At 38.6% G+C, this 17,818-nt stretch overlaps 1 protein-coding gene across 2 annotated transcripts in view; it reads right to left on the bottom strand.

Annotated features, from left to right (window-relative positions):
* Positions 1 to 12,072: 12,072 nt before the first annotated feature.
* Positions 12,073 to 17,818, bottom strand: part of TWSG1 (twisted gastrulation BMP signaling modulator 1) — a 65,944-nt gene continuing 60,198 nt past the window's right edge. For both annotated transcript variants that reach the window (XM_032309833.1, XM_032309834.1), the window contains exon 5: positions 12,073 to 14,645. In XM_032309833.1, coding sequence (XP_032165724.1) covers positions 14,464 to 14,645 — 182 coding nt within the window. In that variant the 3' untranslated portion in view covers positions 12,073 to 14,463. The remainder of the gene's footprint in view (positions 14,646 to 17,818) is intronic.

Below are 17,818 nucleotides of genomic sequence, written 5' to 3'. Positions count from 1 at the left end.
CTCTCAGCTCCTCCAGGGCCAGAGACTGGGGGGCCACCCATTTTTGTTCTCATCCTCCAAAGCTGTACGGAAAGCATTCAGGGAACAAAAGCTCTGAGAGAGAACCTGAGCAGATTACTTAACCTAGTCACTGGCAAGGGTGGTGCGATTCTGACTCAGGCAGAGACATTTGAGAATCACGGCAAGAGGCCCCTCCCCTAGAAGGTCAGCAAGAACATCCAGCCAAGACCAAATTTTCTGATCAATGAGAACTGCAAAACTCCAGCACTAGGGGCATACAGCACATAGAATTCATGGCTTTTCTCCATGATTCTTTAGTCTTTCAACTTTAATTTTAAAATTTTTCTTTTTTCAAATTTTTTCTTCTTTCCTTTTTCAACCAACTTCTTAATCAATTCCTTTTAAAAAATCTTTCTTCATTTTAATTTTTACAGTCATATTCTATCCCTTCACTATATTTAACCTTAAGTTTGTATATATATGTTTTTCTTTCTTTAAAGTTTTTTTTTTCTATTTTTTTCTAACAGACCAAAATACACCCAAAATCTAGTGTATGGCTCTGGTCTAGTTATCTGCCAGATCATATGCTCTTTTTTTTCTTCCCTTCTTCCTTTTTGTTTTTTGTTTGTTTGTTTGTTTTGTTAAAGACTTTTTAAATTTCATCATTGCAGTTACATTCTATCATCTCAATGTATTTAATTTTATTTTTGTATATATAAATTTTTCTTTCTTTACAATTTTGAGATGTGGTTTCCTTTAACAAACTGACCAAATACACACAGGAAATAGTGTATTGCTCTATTCTGTTCACCTGTCTGTTAATATCCCTTCCTTTTTTGTTGTTTTCTCTTTTGTTTTTTCTTGTTTTTAATTTCTATTTTTACAGCTACAGTCTGTCCTTTCATTATATTTAATTTTATTTTTGTACATATACAAGTTTTTCTTTCTTTATACTTTTGGGAACTAGTTTTCTAAAAAACAGACCAAAATACGCACAGAATCTAGCATATTGCTCTATTCTGCAACACTTGTCTGATTATCTCCACTTCCCCACTGCCGCTAAACCTCACTTCCTGGTTTCGGGTCTCTTTAGTGTATATTTCTCCGGGGTTGTTGTTACCCTTTTAGCATTTTGTCCTCTCACTCATCTATTCTTCTCTGGAAAAAATGAGAAAAACTCACCTCAGAAAAGAGAATGAGAGGCAGTACTGACTGTCAGGGACCTAATCAATATGGACATTAGTAAGACGTCAGAACTAGAGTTCAGAATAAGAATTATAAAGATACTAGCTGGGCTTGAAAAAAGTATAGAAGACACTAGAGAATCCCTCTCTGGAGAAATAAAATCTAAGCATGTTGAAATAAAAAAGGTTATTAATGAGGTGCAATAAAAAATGGAGGTTCTAACAACAGGATAAGAGGCAGAAGAGAAAATTTGTGACATATAAGACCAAATGATGGAGAGCAAAAGAGCTGAGAAAAAGAGAGATAAACAGCTACTGGATCACAAAGGGAGAATTCAAGAGACAAGTGAAACCATAAAGCAAAACAATATTAGAATAATTGGGATCCCAGAAGAAGAAGAAAGAGAGAGGGGCAGAAGGTATATTAGAGCAAATTATAGGGAAGAACTTACCTAATTTGGGGAAGGAAACAGGCATCAAAATCCAGGAAGCACAGAGAATCCCCCTCAAAATCAATAAAAAAAAAAAAATAGGTAAATACCCTGACATTTAATAGTAAAATTTACAAATCTCAGGGACAAAGAGAAAATCCTGACAGTAGCTCAGGACAAGAGGTCTGTGACCTGCAAGGGTAGAAACATTAGACTGGCAGCAGGCCAAGAAGGACTGGCATGATATATTCAGCATGCTAAATGAGAAAATATGCAGCCAAGAATACTTTATCCAGCAGGGCTGTCAAAATAGAAGGAGTGATACAAAGCCTCCAGGACAAACAGAAACTAAAAGGATTTGTGATCACCAAACCAGCCCTATGAGAAATAGTGAAAGGGGTCCTATAAACAAAGAGAGAGCCCAAAAGTAACACAGACCAGAAAGGAACAGAGACAATATATAGTAACAGTCACCTTATAGACAGTATAATTGCACTAAAATCATAGTTTACCTGAATGCAATAGTTACCCTGAATGCAAATGGGCTAAATGCCCCAATCAAAAGACAAAGGGTATCACATTGCATAAAAAAGTAAGACACACTGATATGCTGTCTGCAACAGACTCATTTTAGACCCAAAGACACCTCCGGATCTAAAGTGAGGGGGTGGAGAACCATTTATCATGCTAATGGACATCAAAAGAAAATGGGTGTCAATCCTTGTATCAGACAAATTAGATTTTATTTTATTTTTATTTTTAAAAGACTTTATTTATTTGACAAAGAGAGACACAGTGAGAGGGGAGCACAAGTAGTGGGAGTGGGAGAGGGAGAAGTAGGCTTCCTACTGAGCAGGGTCTGATGCAGGGCTTGATTCCAGGACTCTGGGATCAGGACCTGTGCTGATGGCAGATGCTTAACAAATGAGCCACCCAGGAGCCCCCAAATTAGATTTTAAATCAAAGACTATAATAAGAGATGAGGAAAGATACTGTATCACTCTTAAAGGGTCTATCCAACAAGAACATCTAACAACTTTAAATATTTATGTCCCTAACATGGGAGCAGCCAATTATATAAGACAATTAATAACAAAATCAAAGAAACACATCAACAATGATACGGTAATAGAAGAGGACTTTAACACCCCACTTACTGCAATGGACAGATCATCTAAACAAAAGATCAACAAGGAAATAAGGGCTTTGAATGACACACTGGACCAGATGGACTGCACAAATATAGTCAGAACATTCCATTCCAAAGCAACAGAATACACATTCTTCTTGAGTGCACATGGAACATTCTCCAGAATGACTTCTCCTGGGTCAAAAATCATGTCTCAACTGATACCAAAAGGTTGGGATCATTCCCAAAGCATATCACAAAGCATAATGCTTTGAAACTGGAACTCAGTCACAAGAAGAAAGTTGGAAAGAACTCAAATACATGGAGGCTAAAGAGCATCCTACTAAAGAATGAATGGGTCAACAAGGAAATTAAAGAATTTTAAGACTTCATGGAAACAAATGAAAATGAAAACACAACTGTTCAAAATATTTGGGATGCAGGTAACCTGGTCCTAAGAGGGAAGTATATAGCAATACAAGCCTTTCTCAAGAAACAAGAAAGGTCTCAAATACACAACCTAACCCTAAACGTAAAGGAGCTGGAGAAAGAACATCAGATAAAGCCAAACCTAGCAGGAGAAGAGAAATAATAAAGATTAGAGCAGAAATCAATGAAATAGTAACCAAAAGAATAGTAGACGAGATCAACGAAAATAGGAGTTGGTTCTTTGAAAGAATTAATAAGACTGATAACCCCTTGGCCAGACTTATCACAAAGAAAAGAGAAAGGAGCCAAATAAATAAAATCATGAATGAAAGAGGAGAGATCAGAACCAACACTGAAGAAATACAAACAATTATAGGAACATTATAAGAAACTATATGCCAACAGATTAGACAGTCTGGAAGAAATGGATACATTCCTAGAGTCATATAAACTACCAAAACTGAACCAGGAAGAAGTAGAAAATCAATCTGATCAGACCCATAACCAGGAAGGAAACTGAAGCAGTATTCAAAAATCTCCCAAAAAACAAGAGCCCAGGGCCAGATGGCTGCCCAGGGGAATTCTACCAAGCATTTAAAGAAGAATTGATACCTATTCTTCTGAAACTGTTCCAAAAAATAGAAACGGAAGGAAAACTTCCAATCTCTTTTAAGGAGGTCAGCATTACCTTGATCCCTAAAGCAGACAAAGACCCCACCAAAAAGGAGACTTACAGACCAATATCCCTGAGGAAAAAATTCTTACCAAAATACTACCCAATAGGATCCAACAATACATTAAAAGGATTGTTCATCATGACTAAGTGGGATTTACTACATTAATCAAAGAAAGGACAAGAAACATATGATCCTTTTTTGATTAAAACTCTTCAGAGTGTAGGGATAGAAGGTACAATACCTCAATATCATAAAAGCCATCTATGAAAAACCCATAGAAATATCATTCTCAATGAGCAATAACTGAGAGCTTTCCTCCTAAGGTCAGGAAAATGGCAGGGATGTCCACTGTCACCATTGCTGTTCAACACAGAACTAGATGTCCTAGGTTCAGCGACAGACAAACAAAAAGAAATAAAAGCCATTGGAATCGGCAAAGAAGAAGTCAAACTCTCACTCTTTGCAGATGATATGATACTTTATGGGGAAAACCCAAAAGACTCCACCCCAAAATTGCTAGAACTCATAGAGGAATTCAGTAAAGTGGCAGGTTACAAAGTCAGTCACAGATATCAGTTGCATCTCTATACATCAACAATGAGACAGAAGAAAGAGACATTAAGGAGTTGATCCCATTTACAATTGCATCTGAATCCCTAAGATACCTAAGAATATATCTAACCAAAGAGGCAAAGGATCTGTACTCCAAAACTATCAAATACTCATGAAAGAAATTGAGGAAGACAAAAGGAAATGGAAAAACATTCCATGCTCATGGATTAGAAGAAATATTGTTAAAATGTCTACGCTGTAGAGCAATCTCTAGAGTTAATGCAATCCCTATCATAATACCATCAACTTTTTTTCATAGAAATGGAAGAAATAATCCTAAAGTTTGTATGGACCCAGAAAAGACCCTGAATAGCCAGAGGAATGCTGAAAAAGAAAACCCCAGCTGGTGGCATCACAATGCCAGACTTCAAGCTCTATTCCAAAGCTGTAATCATCAAGACATATGGTACTCGCACAGAACCAGACACATAAATCAATGGAACAGAAAAGAGAAGTCAGAAATGGATCTCAGGGGTGCCTGGGTGGCTCGGTGGGTTGAGACGCTGCCTTCGGCTTGGGTCGTGATCTCAGGGTCCTAGGATTAAGTCCCACGTCGGGCTCTCTGCTCAGCGGGGAGCCTGTTCCCTCTCTCTCTCTCTCTCTCTGCCTGACCCTCTGTCTACTTGTGATCTCTCTCTGTCAAATAAATAGATAGAATCTTAAAAAAAAAAAAGTTTATTAAAAAAAAAAAAGAAATGGATCCTCAACTCTATGGTCAACTAATCTTTGACAAAGCAGAAAAGAATATGCAATGGAAAAAAGACAGTCTCTTCAATAAATGGTGTTGGGAAAATTGGACAGCCACAAGCAGAATGATTAAATTGGACCATTTCCTTATACCATACACAAAAATAGATTCTAAATGGATGAAAGACCTAAATGTGAGACAGGAATCCATCAAAATCCTTGAGCAGAACATAGGCAACAACCTCTTCGATCTCAGCCACAGCGACTTCTTGACAGACACATCTCCAAAGGCAAGGGAAACAAAAGCAAAGTATTGGGACCTCATCAAGATAAGAAGCTTTTGCACAGTGAAGGAAATAGTCAACAAAACCAAAAGACAACTGACAGAATGGGAGAAGGTATCTGCAAATGACATCTCAGTTAAAAGGCTAGTATCCAAAATCTATAAAGTACTTATCAAACTCAACAGCCAAGGAACAAATAATTTAATAAAAAATGGGCAGAAGGGGGCACCTGGGTGGCTCAGTGGGTTAAGCCGCTGCCTTCGGCTCAGGTCATGATCTCAGGGTCCTGGGATCGAGTCCCGCATCGGGCTCTCTGCTCAGCAGGGAGCCTGCTTCCCTCTCTCTCTCTCTCTGCCTGCCTCTTCATCTACTTGTGATTTCTCTCTGTCAAATAAATAAATAAAATCTTTAAAAAAAAAATGGGCAGAAGACATGAACAGGCATTTCTGCAAAGAAGACATCCAAGTGGCCAAGAGACACATGAAAAAGTGCTCACCATCACTTGGCATCAGGGAAACATAACTCAAAACCACAATGAGATACCACCTCACACCAGTCAGAATGGCTAAAATTAACAAGTCAGGAAATGACAGATGTTGGTAAGGATGTAGAGAAAGGGGAACCCTCCTACACTGTTGGTGGGAATGCAAGGTGGTGCTGCCACTCTGGAAAACAGTATGGAGGTTCCTTAAAAAGTTGAAGATAGAGTTACCCTAACCCAGTAATCACACTACTGGATATTTACCCCAAAGATACAAATGTAGTGATCCAAAAGGGCATGTGCACCCCAATGTTTAAAGCCCCAATGTCCATGATAGCCAAACTGTGGAAAAAGCCTAAATGTCCATCAACAAATGAATGGATAAGGAAGATGTGCTGTGTATACACACACACACACACACACACACACACACAATGAAATTTTATGCATCTGTGAAAAAAAAAATCTTGCCATTTGCAGCTAGGTGGATGGAACCACAGGGTATCATGCTGAGCGAAATAAGTGAATCAGAGAAAGACAATTATATGATCTCACTGATATGTGTAACTGAAGAAACAAGGCAGTGTATCATAGGGCAAGAGAAGAAAAAATGAAAGAAAATGAAACCAGAGGAGGAGACAAACCACAGGATACCTTAATCTTAAGAAAGGAATCAAGGGTTGCTGGAGGGGAGGGGTTGTGGGGGATGGGGTGGCTGGGTGATGGATATTGGGGAGGGTAGGTGTTGTGGTGAGTACTGTGTGTAAGACTGATGAATCACAAACCTGAAATAAATAATACATTATATGTTAATAATAATAAAAAAGGTCTAGGAAAGCAGATTTAAAAAGATTATACGATCAATCACAATTGTTACTGAGGTTATGGCCATCTTTATTGTTAAAACTGAACTTGTTTTACAAATTAATCTTGATTTGGCTATCTGATAAAAATGAGAGTAATTATAGAGAGAAAATGTGTTTTAATACATCTTTGTAGATATTCAATTTTAATACGACTTATTATAAGCTAAACTAGAACCTGAGTTCTTCTGGTTTCCTCAAATATCTGGCTATGGTTTTCTAACTAAGGTTTCCAATCTTCTTCCATTCTCTTGACTGAAAGTCATTAAAAACTAAAGCTTTCCTTTTTCCTAAAACCCTGAAACCTGATGTGGGACAGCCTGAGGTCAGCTTCAAAGAAATTGCCACAAAACTCACGTATAGACAGTCTTTGTGCCGCTGAAGTACGGGCCATTCAAAAGGATCGCCAGAGACATTTGATTTACAAACCAGAAAAGTTCACCTGATTCCCACTGCCTATTCCCACTCCAGCTGAGGATGCTTTCAAGCCTGACATCTAAAAAACTCACTGGCAGCAGTTGAGGCTCAGATACTGGGTTTGTAATTTGCTCTAGCCATTGACTTATATTTTTCTTTTGTTTCCATAAAAGTGCCTCTTAATTATCTGATCGCTTGCTAAACAAAACAGTCTATAAGATGGGTAACACCACATGCTACACAATTAAGGCCAAATGACTTCCAAAATATTATCTTTTTTTTTTTTCCTTTGAGAGAGAGAGAGAGAGAGAGAGCAAGTGTGAGAGAGCAGGGGTAGGGTGGAAAGGGGCAGAGGATGAGGGAGAATCTTAAGCAGACTCCACAGCCAATGCAGAGCCCAATGAGGGGTTCCATTTCACGACCCTGAGAACATGACCTGAAATCAAGAGTCAAACGCTTAACCGACTGAACCACCCAGGCATCCCAGTATTACATTATTTATTAAACACTAATGTAACTCAAATGTTTAAAGCAGTTCTACAAAACAGAATGGCATCAGATGTCTTAACAGCAGCACAAGGAAGAACATGTGTCATTATTAAAATAGAATGTTGTGTCTTCATTCCAGATCATGACAAAAATGTGACAGAGTTACTTACAGATAATACTCACCAGATGGGTGCTCTTATAGACTCTACATTGTCACTTAATGACTGGTTGGGTGGGGGACCTTAAAAGGTCTTTTTATCACACTTATCTTTACCATATTAATCCTAATGTGTCATCTCTTTTGCTTTGTTCTCTCCTATTGTCGAGATACATGTAAACAGTTCCTGACTCCTTTGCCCAGTCAACAGATGATCCTCACTTCTTGAAAAACTCCTTCCTCCATGTCCATGTCTGGACTCTGCAGCAGTGGCCTTCTGTGATTATTATTCATAGGAACAGATAATGACCAATTTTGGTCCATAGGTAGGGATACCCCCATAACCCCTATCAGCTCGAAGTTACAGCGGATGAGCCCTTTACTCTTCAGCAACCTTACAGATTTAAGGACTGAAAATTGGTCAGCGGGGAAACTGATGAGGGACAGAAGCAGGAAAATGTTTACCCTTAGTCCAGAAAGCTGACCTGAAGTCTACATAGTTTTGATAAGCATGAAGTATGTGCCCATTGTTACACTCTTTAAGGGTAAAGGTATATTTCACCTATAGTTAATATCAAACTGAATAATAGGCACTAGAGATATCTTGCAAAAGTAGTTTTACAAGTAGAAATTAAAAGAAACTTTTGTAATCTGACACTCCCTGCATACCCCCTTCCCTTTGATACTAAGTATCTAACCACCAGCCTCACAGCAAAAAGCTCAACTCTTTCTACCCAAGGGTACTATCCCCATGCTACTTAGATAAAATAAGCTGCAACTGTAAAGGTCTCAAGAATTCTTTGTTTACTGCTGTGTTCAACTAACCCACATCAAAATGAAGAGGTCCAAGGTGGGCCTGGCTGAGGAGAGTCTGGGGAGGCCTGATGAAGACTTGGGCCTTTATCTGAGTTCAATGAGGAGGCACCATTTTAAGTGGAAGTATGATAGGATCTGCTATCCTTCATTCATCTAGAGAACATGTGTGCCTGCCACATGTCCCACACTTTAGGGTGCTGGAGTACTGTGTTTAAAGCAGTGATAAAAAAAGAAACAAATTCCCTGCCCTTGTGGGTTTCACATGCTGGTAGAGAAGAACAAATGATAACTAATGGATAAATACTTTCAGAGAGTTAGCTGATACTAAAAAGTAAAGTGGTAATAGGATTGTGACTGGGGAGGGGCTGCTACTTAAGAAATGGTGATAGAGGGGTGCCTGGGTGGCTTAGTCGTTAAGCGTCTGCCTTCAGCTCAGGTCATGATCCCAGGGTCCCAGAATCGAGCCCTGCATCGGGCTCCCCTCGCTTGGTGGGAAGCCTGCTTCTCCCTCTCCACTCTCCCTGCTTGTGTTCCCTCTCTCGCTGCCTCTCTGACAAATAAATAAATAAAATCTGAAAAGAAAGAAAAAGAAAGAAAGAAAGAAAGAAAGAAAGAAAGAAAGAAAGAAAGAAATGGTGATAGAGATATGTGAGCTGAGCCCTGAATAAGAATAAGCAAACGCAATCTGGATCAACAGCTGAGGGCAGCAGGGGAAACAATTCCTGCAGACCTGAGGGTGGAATAGATTGGTGTGCTGAGGGAGGGCAAGGCCTGCAGTGAGGGCAGCGGGAGGGAGGGAGGAGGTGGTGAGACAGGCTGAGATGACAGTAAGCCTGCCCGAGGACGAGGCTGAGAGAAGGAAACCACTCTGCGAACGGCATCCTGCAACATGTCTTAGCTCTTTTCTTAACTCTTCTTCTTCTTTTTTTTAAAAAGATATTTATTTATTTATTTTTGAGAGGGAGGGGAAGAGAGAGAGAGCGAGCACTAGTGTGGGGAGGGCAAAATAGAGAGACTCTTAAGCAGATTCTTAGCTGAGCCTGGAGCTGGATGCGGAGCTTGACCTCATGACCCTGAGATTGTGCCCTGAGCTGAAATCAGGAGTCAGATACTTGACCGTCTAAGCCACCCAGGTGCTTCTCATAATTTTCTTTAAATCAAGTAAAATCTGACACAGAGCCCTATCACATCCAGTATCTGCCAAGAGCAACGGTCTATTGCCTACCCTGAATCTCACAGAATCCTCGAGGCAAGTCTAGGGGCCCGAAGACTGTGAGGGCTGGGCTGCTAACAGCTGTAAGTTGAAACCTCTAGAAAGAGGCAACTTCAGACTTTGGAGCCAGGCACTTGAGGGCGCACTGAGACCTGCGGCACAGTCCCTATGTCTGGGGGGAGACCTAGGTCTCTTCTCCTCTTCTGGCAAAGGCACTCAATTCAGCACTGCCCCCCTTCCCCAGAGAATCCCCTGAAGCAGGTGAAACTGCTGGAAAACAAAAGGCAGGTTGTCTGCTTTGCTCCTACTTCCTACTAGGTAACCTGAGCCCTCTGAGGCAAAGGAGCACAAAGGCCTTGCAATTTGCTGGGAACTGGAACTGGGGTTGGGGCAGTAATTACTTGCATGTCTTCTAGAATGACCCCTCTGGCTGCAGCACGATGTGTGTCAGGAAGGCTGACAGTGCGATCATTTTTTGCCACAAAGGAATTTCAGTGGTAACTGTGTCTAAATTCAGTGGCTAACTTCAATCAAATGAGGATATTTCTGACATCCTCCACCGTGACGGATGAGGGTACTGCACGTTCCCAGGCTCCTTTCTGGGTCATAGCACCACCCAGAAGGGCAGAACTCTTTTCTCTTTGCTTTTGCACTGAGAGTTCTCACCTCAAAACCTGGACCTTGGAGTTGTTGCTGACTCCATTCTTCTAGCACGGACTTCAAAATAAAAAAAAAGTAAGATGAATTTTTTTAAATTGGTTGGGAAAAATGTAAGAGGCCCAAGAATCATAACTCATAACATCTATAAGCTAATGCAGTTTAGCTGCCAGCTTGAGGAATTCAAAACCTGTCAGGTGTGGGTGCTAGGTGGGGCCAGCCATACCAGAGCCTGCCTGCCATACCAGAGCCTGCCTGCCTGCTGATTTCTCTAGCTGGGATGCTCCCTCCCAACTCTGCATCTCCGGATTGACCCTCTGCTTCTCCGTACCCCGTGGCTCACTGCCACTGGACACCTGCAGCAAAAGAACAACTTTCCTCATCAAACGTACAGACCTTCTTCTTCTTCTTCTTCTTTTAAAGATTTTATTTATTTGTTTGACAGAGAGATGACAAATAGGCAGCATGGCAGGCAGAGGGAGGGGGGAAGCAGGGCAGTCCTTCTTGAAATGAATTCTACCTCCCAAATTCCTTAGTTCTCTCATTCCACTAAGTCACTGAGGCTGCCAACCTGTCCTCTTGAATTTTTCCCTCTCTAGATCCTCCTGTCTATTGTGCTTTCAGAATGTGGATTCTGTGAAATAACACTGATTCTACCATAAGGGGCTAGCCTATGGCTCTCAATTCTAATAACATAACCCTGTTATGTTTATATTATTATTATCACTATGGGAGAGCAAGGAGTGATTTTCCTACCTTGACCTTCCAACCATCAGATAGCTCTCCTGAGGCTTGCAGAACAAGGAGAATGTTAAGTGTGTCATTTCAAAGTTTCCCCCTTATTGGAATAAAGCACATGAAAAAGCAGAGAGCAAACTGTTAAAGCGCCTTTGTTTCAACACAATCTGCAGGGACATCCAGAGAGAAGGGGACATGCTTTCCTTAAACTATAACCTCACTAGACAGAAATGCCAAACTTATTCTGGTGTTTCTATGCTGAAGTTAACAAAAAGCATGACACACTCATTTCAAGTTTTTATTAAAATACTCTTTTGCTTATAGGGACAACCAAAGGAAAAAATACATAATTTTGTATGTTGTAGATCACGTGAAACACAATTAACAAAGGCCCTGGGGAATGTAGAATAGATTTTTAAAATCTTCAAAGAAGCTTTCACAAAAACAAATTTTTTAAATAAGTGGTTTATTTATATCTACCTCATTTTTCAGAAGTCTTAGTTTCTTTCCTCTACTTTGATGCTACTCTCCTTTATAAATAATTGTTCAAATATTCTAATATCTTACCAATTTTGTTTTCTGAATCTTTAGAAGTAGTTTTTTTACATGAAAGCCTCTCTTTATAGCATTCTATGTAAACAAAGATTTACTTTACTTGAATTATCATTTGATTTGGTGCCACTATTTTGAGTACAATTTCTGTAATAATTAGATGCTAGTGGGTTGGGGAGGGACAAAAAAACTAACTAGGAAGGAACGTTTTACATATGGCTTTTATAATACCTACTGATTTAGTTTTTTTTTTTTAAATCTAGTTATAGAAAAAGTTAACAACCTAATTTTTGAATTAAAAAAAAAGATTTCTTTTTTTTTTTTTTTTTTTTTTACCAGAGCTTCAATACAGAAGTGAATTGTACATAGAATGGTAATAAAAGGTCTAAATTTTAGTGGGGGTACTGATTTGTCAAATGTTATATTTTTAATTTGAAAACATTGTTATACAAAACCTGAAATACATTATAAACTGGAAATGGAATCTTTTAAGTGAACTCTATCTTTTAACCTCATCATAAACCCCCAAAACTATGCAAAATTGAATATAAAAATTATCATTACATTTAGGGGTAATTTCCATTGGGGAAAAAGATGTAAGGAAAACCAGGCCAAATACAACATGGCTCAAGAAATTACCCTCCCAGTATAGGGGCAGAAGAGATACTACACTTAAGAATTTAATAATGAAAGCCTAATCAAGTTGATAAATGCAGTTAAAAAATATTTGTTGACATATTTAAGGCAACATTAAACATGCCATCCATTAACACAAAAAGATTTCTTTATTCATAGGTATAAAATTACTTTGAAGAATAGCAAAATGGAAATGAAGAAGCTGGATGCAGATTCTTTTAAAACTCTTTTTTTTTAAGTTTAAAGTTTTTAAGAAAAGTTTTAGCTTTATAGGCATTAATGAGGAAGGGGAGCTAAAATGCCTTCAAGGCACTTTTAAACAGAGGCATTCTAGGTAAAAGGCAGAAAAAGATATCCCAATGTTTTCCTATTAAAAAAATATACAAGAGCTAAATTTCAGCTATTTTTTAAAAAGCCAAAAGTTTGTGGAAAGTACCTTGTATTCATTAGAGTTGTCTGAAAGAACAGAAAAGGTACTAAGGCTTTAGATTTTATGCTAATCATGATATTACATATGATCTTGTAACTAACTACTGTTCATATAATGAATACAAAGTATCTAAAAGCTTATCTGTTTCTATGTACTAAAATATTTAGACATATAAAGATATTTCTACATGTTACTTGTAATTCCATAAGGTACTGAAGAAATTAATAATTTTGTAAAGTTATGAATCTCTGTAATATAAATATTTATGTTTTAGATTCATGCTTGATGACTGGGATTTTATTATGATGAAGGGTACATGTATTTAAGCTTATCATTATCGAAATATGTAAAACAAAATAATCTATAATGTATTTGAAGTTAACATCATCTTGAACAGATCTCTTGTTCATTTCATAATCTTAACTTCCCACTGTACGATTGATTACTTGTTTAATAAGAACATTCAATGCAGACAGAAACCTAAAGATTATAATATAACAAAATAATTAATGCAAATAGTTTAAGGTTTGTTTCCCGGAAGAATTGTCAGTATTTTCAACCCTCCCTGCTCATACCCATCATTTTCTTCTTTATCCCCTCCTATCATTCATCGTTGGGGAACATGGCCCTGCCCATGCTAAGGCTGAGTGGGCTCATTCTCTCTCCCCAGCAGCACAGCTTCTGCTTTCAGTCTTGCCATCTCTGTAAACGGGACAAGCTGCTTCTCTGGTGCTCTAAGTAGAGTCTGATTTGGCAGGCATTTCCCACTCCTAGTGCTCTTTAAGCTGGTAACTTAAGTCAGAGAAATGCTGTAACTTTCTCATTATTTACCTAGTGGAATATTTAATGCAGTGATATAGATGTGCTTTGAAATTCCTGTTGAAAATTCTTTGCCAGTACCTACACCAGTACTTTGGGCAGGGGGCGTAGAAGGAGAATCTTCCCCAAAGTTCTGTCAGCACGTGTATTACAGGATGGATTCTACTATGTAAAAGTTTTAAACTGTAAAATGTAGTAGGCATTTACTTTCTAAAACCAACATTACAAGATTTGAAATTAAGCTTTTGACAGTGATTTTTACGGGAGTTCTCCGGGTGATATATTTGAGTATCTACCCTATTTACAGAAGAGATAAACGAGACAAGGCACAGTGAATGACATCTAGTGTGCAACTGGAAAAACTCAGCATCTCAGGAGCAGTAAATGAAGAAACCATAACTTACGTTAAGGTCCTCGAACACTTTCAAAACCAAAGGCTTTGGGAATGCTAGAAGAAAAAGACCTCAGGCTTTATGTTAGAGACCTCAGATCTTACAAGGAATTCTCTGTGTACTTGCTTCTCATACGACCAAAGCTGTAAATGTATAGAGAGGAAGGGGCTTATTGCCAGTGGGCTATAAAACCAACCAGAGCAGTTATACTTATAATTGAACACATTAATGCATTCGTCATACTTTAACTCAGTCCAAATTCTTATATTTCCTTAACCTGCTGGCATCCTGGTACAACCAGTAAACCTCACCAAATAGTTTTTTATATCTTTCTTGTTGACTAAAATGCTTTGGTTTGCATTCTTCTCCTTTAAAACATGCAGTTCATACATTTGACTGTTTTACTACCATAGTCGATGCACTCTGGACCAATGCACTCACAGCAGGCGTTATGGAACCAGCGATATTTGGATGCTCCCATGGACTCACAGGATATTTTACACTGATGTATGGACATGCAGTCATCAAAATAAACCACAGTACACATGTGTTCTGAAAAACAAAAAATTAAGAGCTCAGAGCAAGAAAGAGGAAAAGCAGGAAATGCTTTATTATCTGGCAGATATCAATAGTTATTCTTAGTTCCCTTACCGCTACTCTGCATGAGGTGTAGGGAAAAAGATCACATTTGTTAATTAAACTGAGAAGGAGGTCAGAGTCCCCCACTCCAGCTGAAGAAGGTAGAGGGACGTCCTTAGATTCTAGACTTTGATCTCAAAGTTAAGATTATCGGGCTTAAAATTTGCTACACTTCAGAACTGTGTGGGGTTTTTTTTTTTAAGATTTTATTTATTTATTTGACAGACAGAGATCACAAGTAGGCAGAGAGGCAGGCAGAGAGAGAGAGGAGGGAGCAGGCTCCCTGCTAAGCAGAGAGCCCGATGTGGGGCTCAATCCCAGGACCCTGGGATCATGACCTGAGTCAAAGGCAGAGGCTTTAACCCACTGAACCACCCAGGCACCCTCAGAGCTGTGTTTTTTTAAACTGGGCATTTCTGATACGAATTCCTTAGAGGAGCGAATTCTCCAACTAAAAGGAGTTTGAAAAATACTGTGTTAGGGGCACCTGGGTGGCTCAACTGGTTGAGTATCCAACTCTTGACTTCAGCTTATAAAATCAAGCCCCACAGTCCAGCTCTGTGCTGGACATGGAGCCTGCTTAAGATTCTCTCTCTCACTGTGGACTCTGAGAAACAACCTGATGGTTTTGGAGGGGAGAGGGTGGGGGCTTGGGTGAGCCTGGTGGTAGGTATTATGGAGGGCATGTTTTGCATGGAGCACTGGTGTGGTGCATAAACAATGAATTCTGGAACACTGAAAAGAAATTAAAAAAAAAAAGAAAAAAATATTCTCTCTCTCACTCTCTCTCTGTCTCTCAAAAAAGAAAAAAAAAAAACAAACTCTCTCTCCTTTCTCTGCCCCTCACCATTCTTGCTCCCTCTCCCTCTTAAAAAAAAAAAAAAGAAAAGAAAAGAAAAGAAAAAAGAAAATATACTGTTCTAAAGTTATACTGAAAATTTACAATAATAAGATAAAGCAAACTTAATTCAAATGATGCAAAGTGGTTAGCAGCACTTAGCACAATTCAACATTAGCTATTAAAAAATACTCTTATTATCAGTAGCAATTTTTAGTCTTGCTTTTCAACACAACTATTTTGTTTCAATATTTAGTTCTCCTGGCCGTTTATGCCATATAATGACCCTGCTAGGAGGATAAGGTACATGAAATAAATAAAAGACAATAAAAACCATTAATAGGGAGTGTATGATTAAACTCTGTTATTTTACAGAGCCATTTATAGAACTGTTCAGTCACCAGGGGTCTGAACGGTAAAGAAAGGCTTAATGGAAAAAACTGGACTTGTATTAGGAAGAAGAATTAAAAGCAAAGTTGCCAAGTAACAAAATAAGGAAAGTCACAAGGAGAGCAGTGTAGTGCTATGGGGAATGGAGTGGAGGCAAGCCCACTGCAGTGAATGGTTAGCATCAGGAAACAGCAGAACTGCTACTGAGTTATGAGGTCAAAAGGGAAAATGGGGAGGCCAGCATAGCAAATGAGGGATTGGCAGTGAGCAGGGGGGAGCTTTGAATCTCAGGTGATTAGTATCTACCAAATTTCTTTCATTTATTTATTCAACAAGTATTAATACCTACTATGGCATAATAACCACTAGGACTCAAAGAGTAATCAGAGAATCCAAGGAACAAAGTAGAAAATGAAAGACCTAGAAGTTAAAAACAGACGACAAATCAAAAAACAAATATGGGAAGAAGGTAGTTACAGGAATAGGAGGTAGTTTATTCCATCTGGGAGCAAGGGGTTCCTAGAGAAGGTGTCAAAGGGAAAAATTTTAACTTTGCCTTGAAAGATAGTTGGTATTTCCAGGAAATGTGGCTGCCTGGTAATTATTTCATTAAACTAAATATTTGGAAAAAAATTTATTAATTATTATTTAATATTTATTATATAGATTACATTTTAGTGGGGAAAATGGTAGTACAATATCTGAATAAGGCACACTCCATGTATTTTTGTTATTTTCCAAAATCTAGAATTGTCTTTTAAGTAATTTAACCAAAAACAATAGGAATTCTTAATCTGAATATCATTAACAAATGCTGTTTTGCTTTTATTACTGATGTCCAAAGTTCACACTATTTCACATAGGCAGGATTGTAATAAGGCGCACAACAAAAAGCCAATTTAAAAAAGAATAGGGGTGCCCGGGTTGCTCAGTCAGTTAAGTGTCTGCCTTTGGTTCAGGTCATAATCCCAGGGTCCTGGGATCAAGCCCCACATCGGATTCCCTGCTCAGTAGGGAGTCTGCTTTTCTCTCTCCCTCTGTCCCTGCTCACACTCTCCGTCTCACTTGCTCTCTCTCATATAAGTAAATGAAATCTATTTATGTATAATTTATGTATAATTCATCTCATATTTTAAGAAATAACTGCAATGTTCATAATTGCCTTATTTTTCCACAGTAAAATTGTACAGAGCCTTTTATTTGAATATATCAAAGACTTTATAAAAGTTACATGTCCTGTACATTCCAAAATTAAGGAGTGACTTATCCTAATAAGCATTCTTTTTTTAAAAAAGATTTATTTATTTATTTATTTATTTGACAGAGATCACAAGTAGGCAGAGAGGCAGGCAGAGAGAGAGGAGGAAGCAGGCTCCCCGCTGAGCAGAGAGCCTGATGCGGAGCTCAATCCCAGGACCCTGGGATCATGACCTGAGCCAAAGGCAGAGCCTTTAACCCACTGAGCCACCTAGGTGCCCCCTAATAAGCCTTTTTTAATACGCTTCTCAAAGTTATATAGGCCATTCTTCCCTTTAGCTTCCAAGAGTAGTGGAGTTAGTTTACACCTGGAAATTAGATGTCTGGAATACTAACTTGCTCATAACGAGATTTAGCTGATGACCTTGGCATCATTTATAGTACTAATGCTATTACAAAAACATGACCATCTGGACACTTTGAACATTATCTGACAGTGAGCAATGCCATATTAAGCAAGGAGTGCTGTTGCTATCTTATGGAAAGAACAATTAAAGCCTAACACAAATAAACCTCAAAATTAGAACCAGGTTATTTGTCTTCCAACACAACTTGTATCACTGAGGCTATGAAGGAGTCATGACAATATGCATGATATGCT

Source organism: Mustela erminea, chromosome 13 (assembly GCF_009829155.1).
Source record: "Mustela erminea isolate mMusErm1 chromosome 13, mMusErm1.Pri, whole genome shotgun sequence".
NCBI classification, from domain to species: domain Eukaryota; kingdom Metazoa; phylum Chordata; class Mammalia; order Carnivora; family Mustelidae; genus Mustela; species Mustela erminea.
The sequence above is the reverse complement of the archived record's forward strand: the minus strand, read 5'-3'. Positions and strand labels throughout refer to the sequence as shown.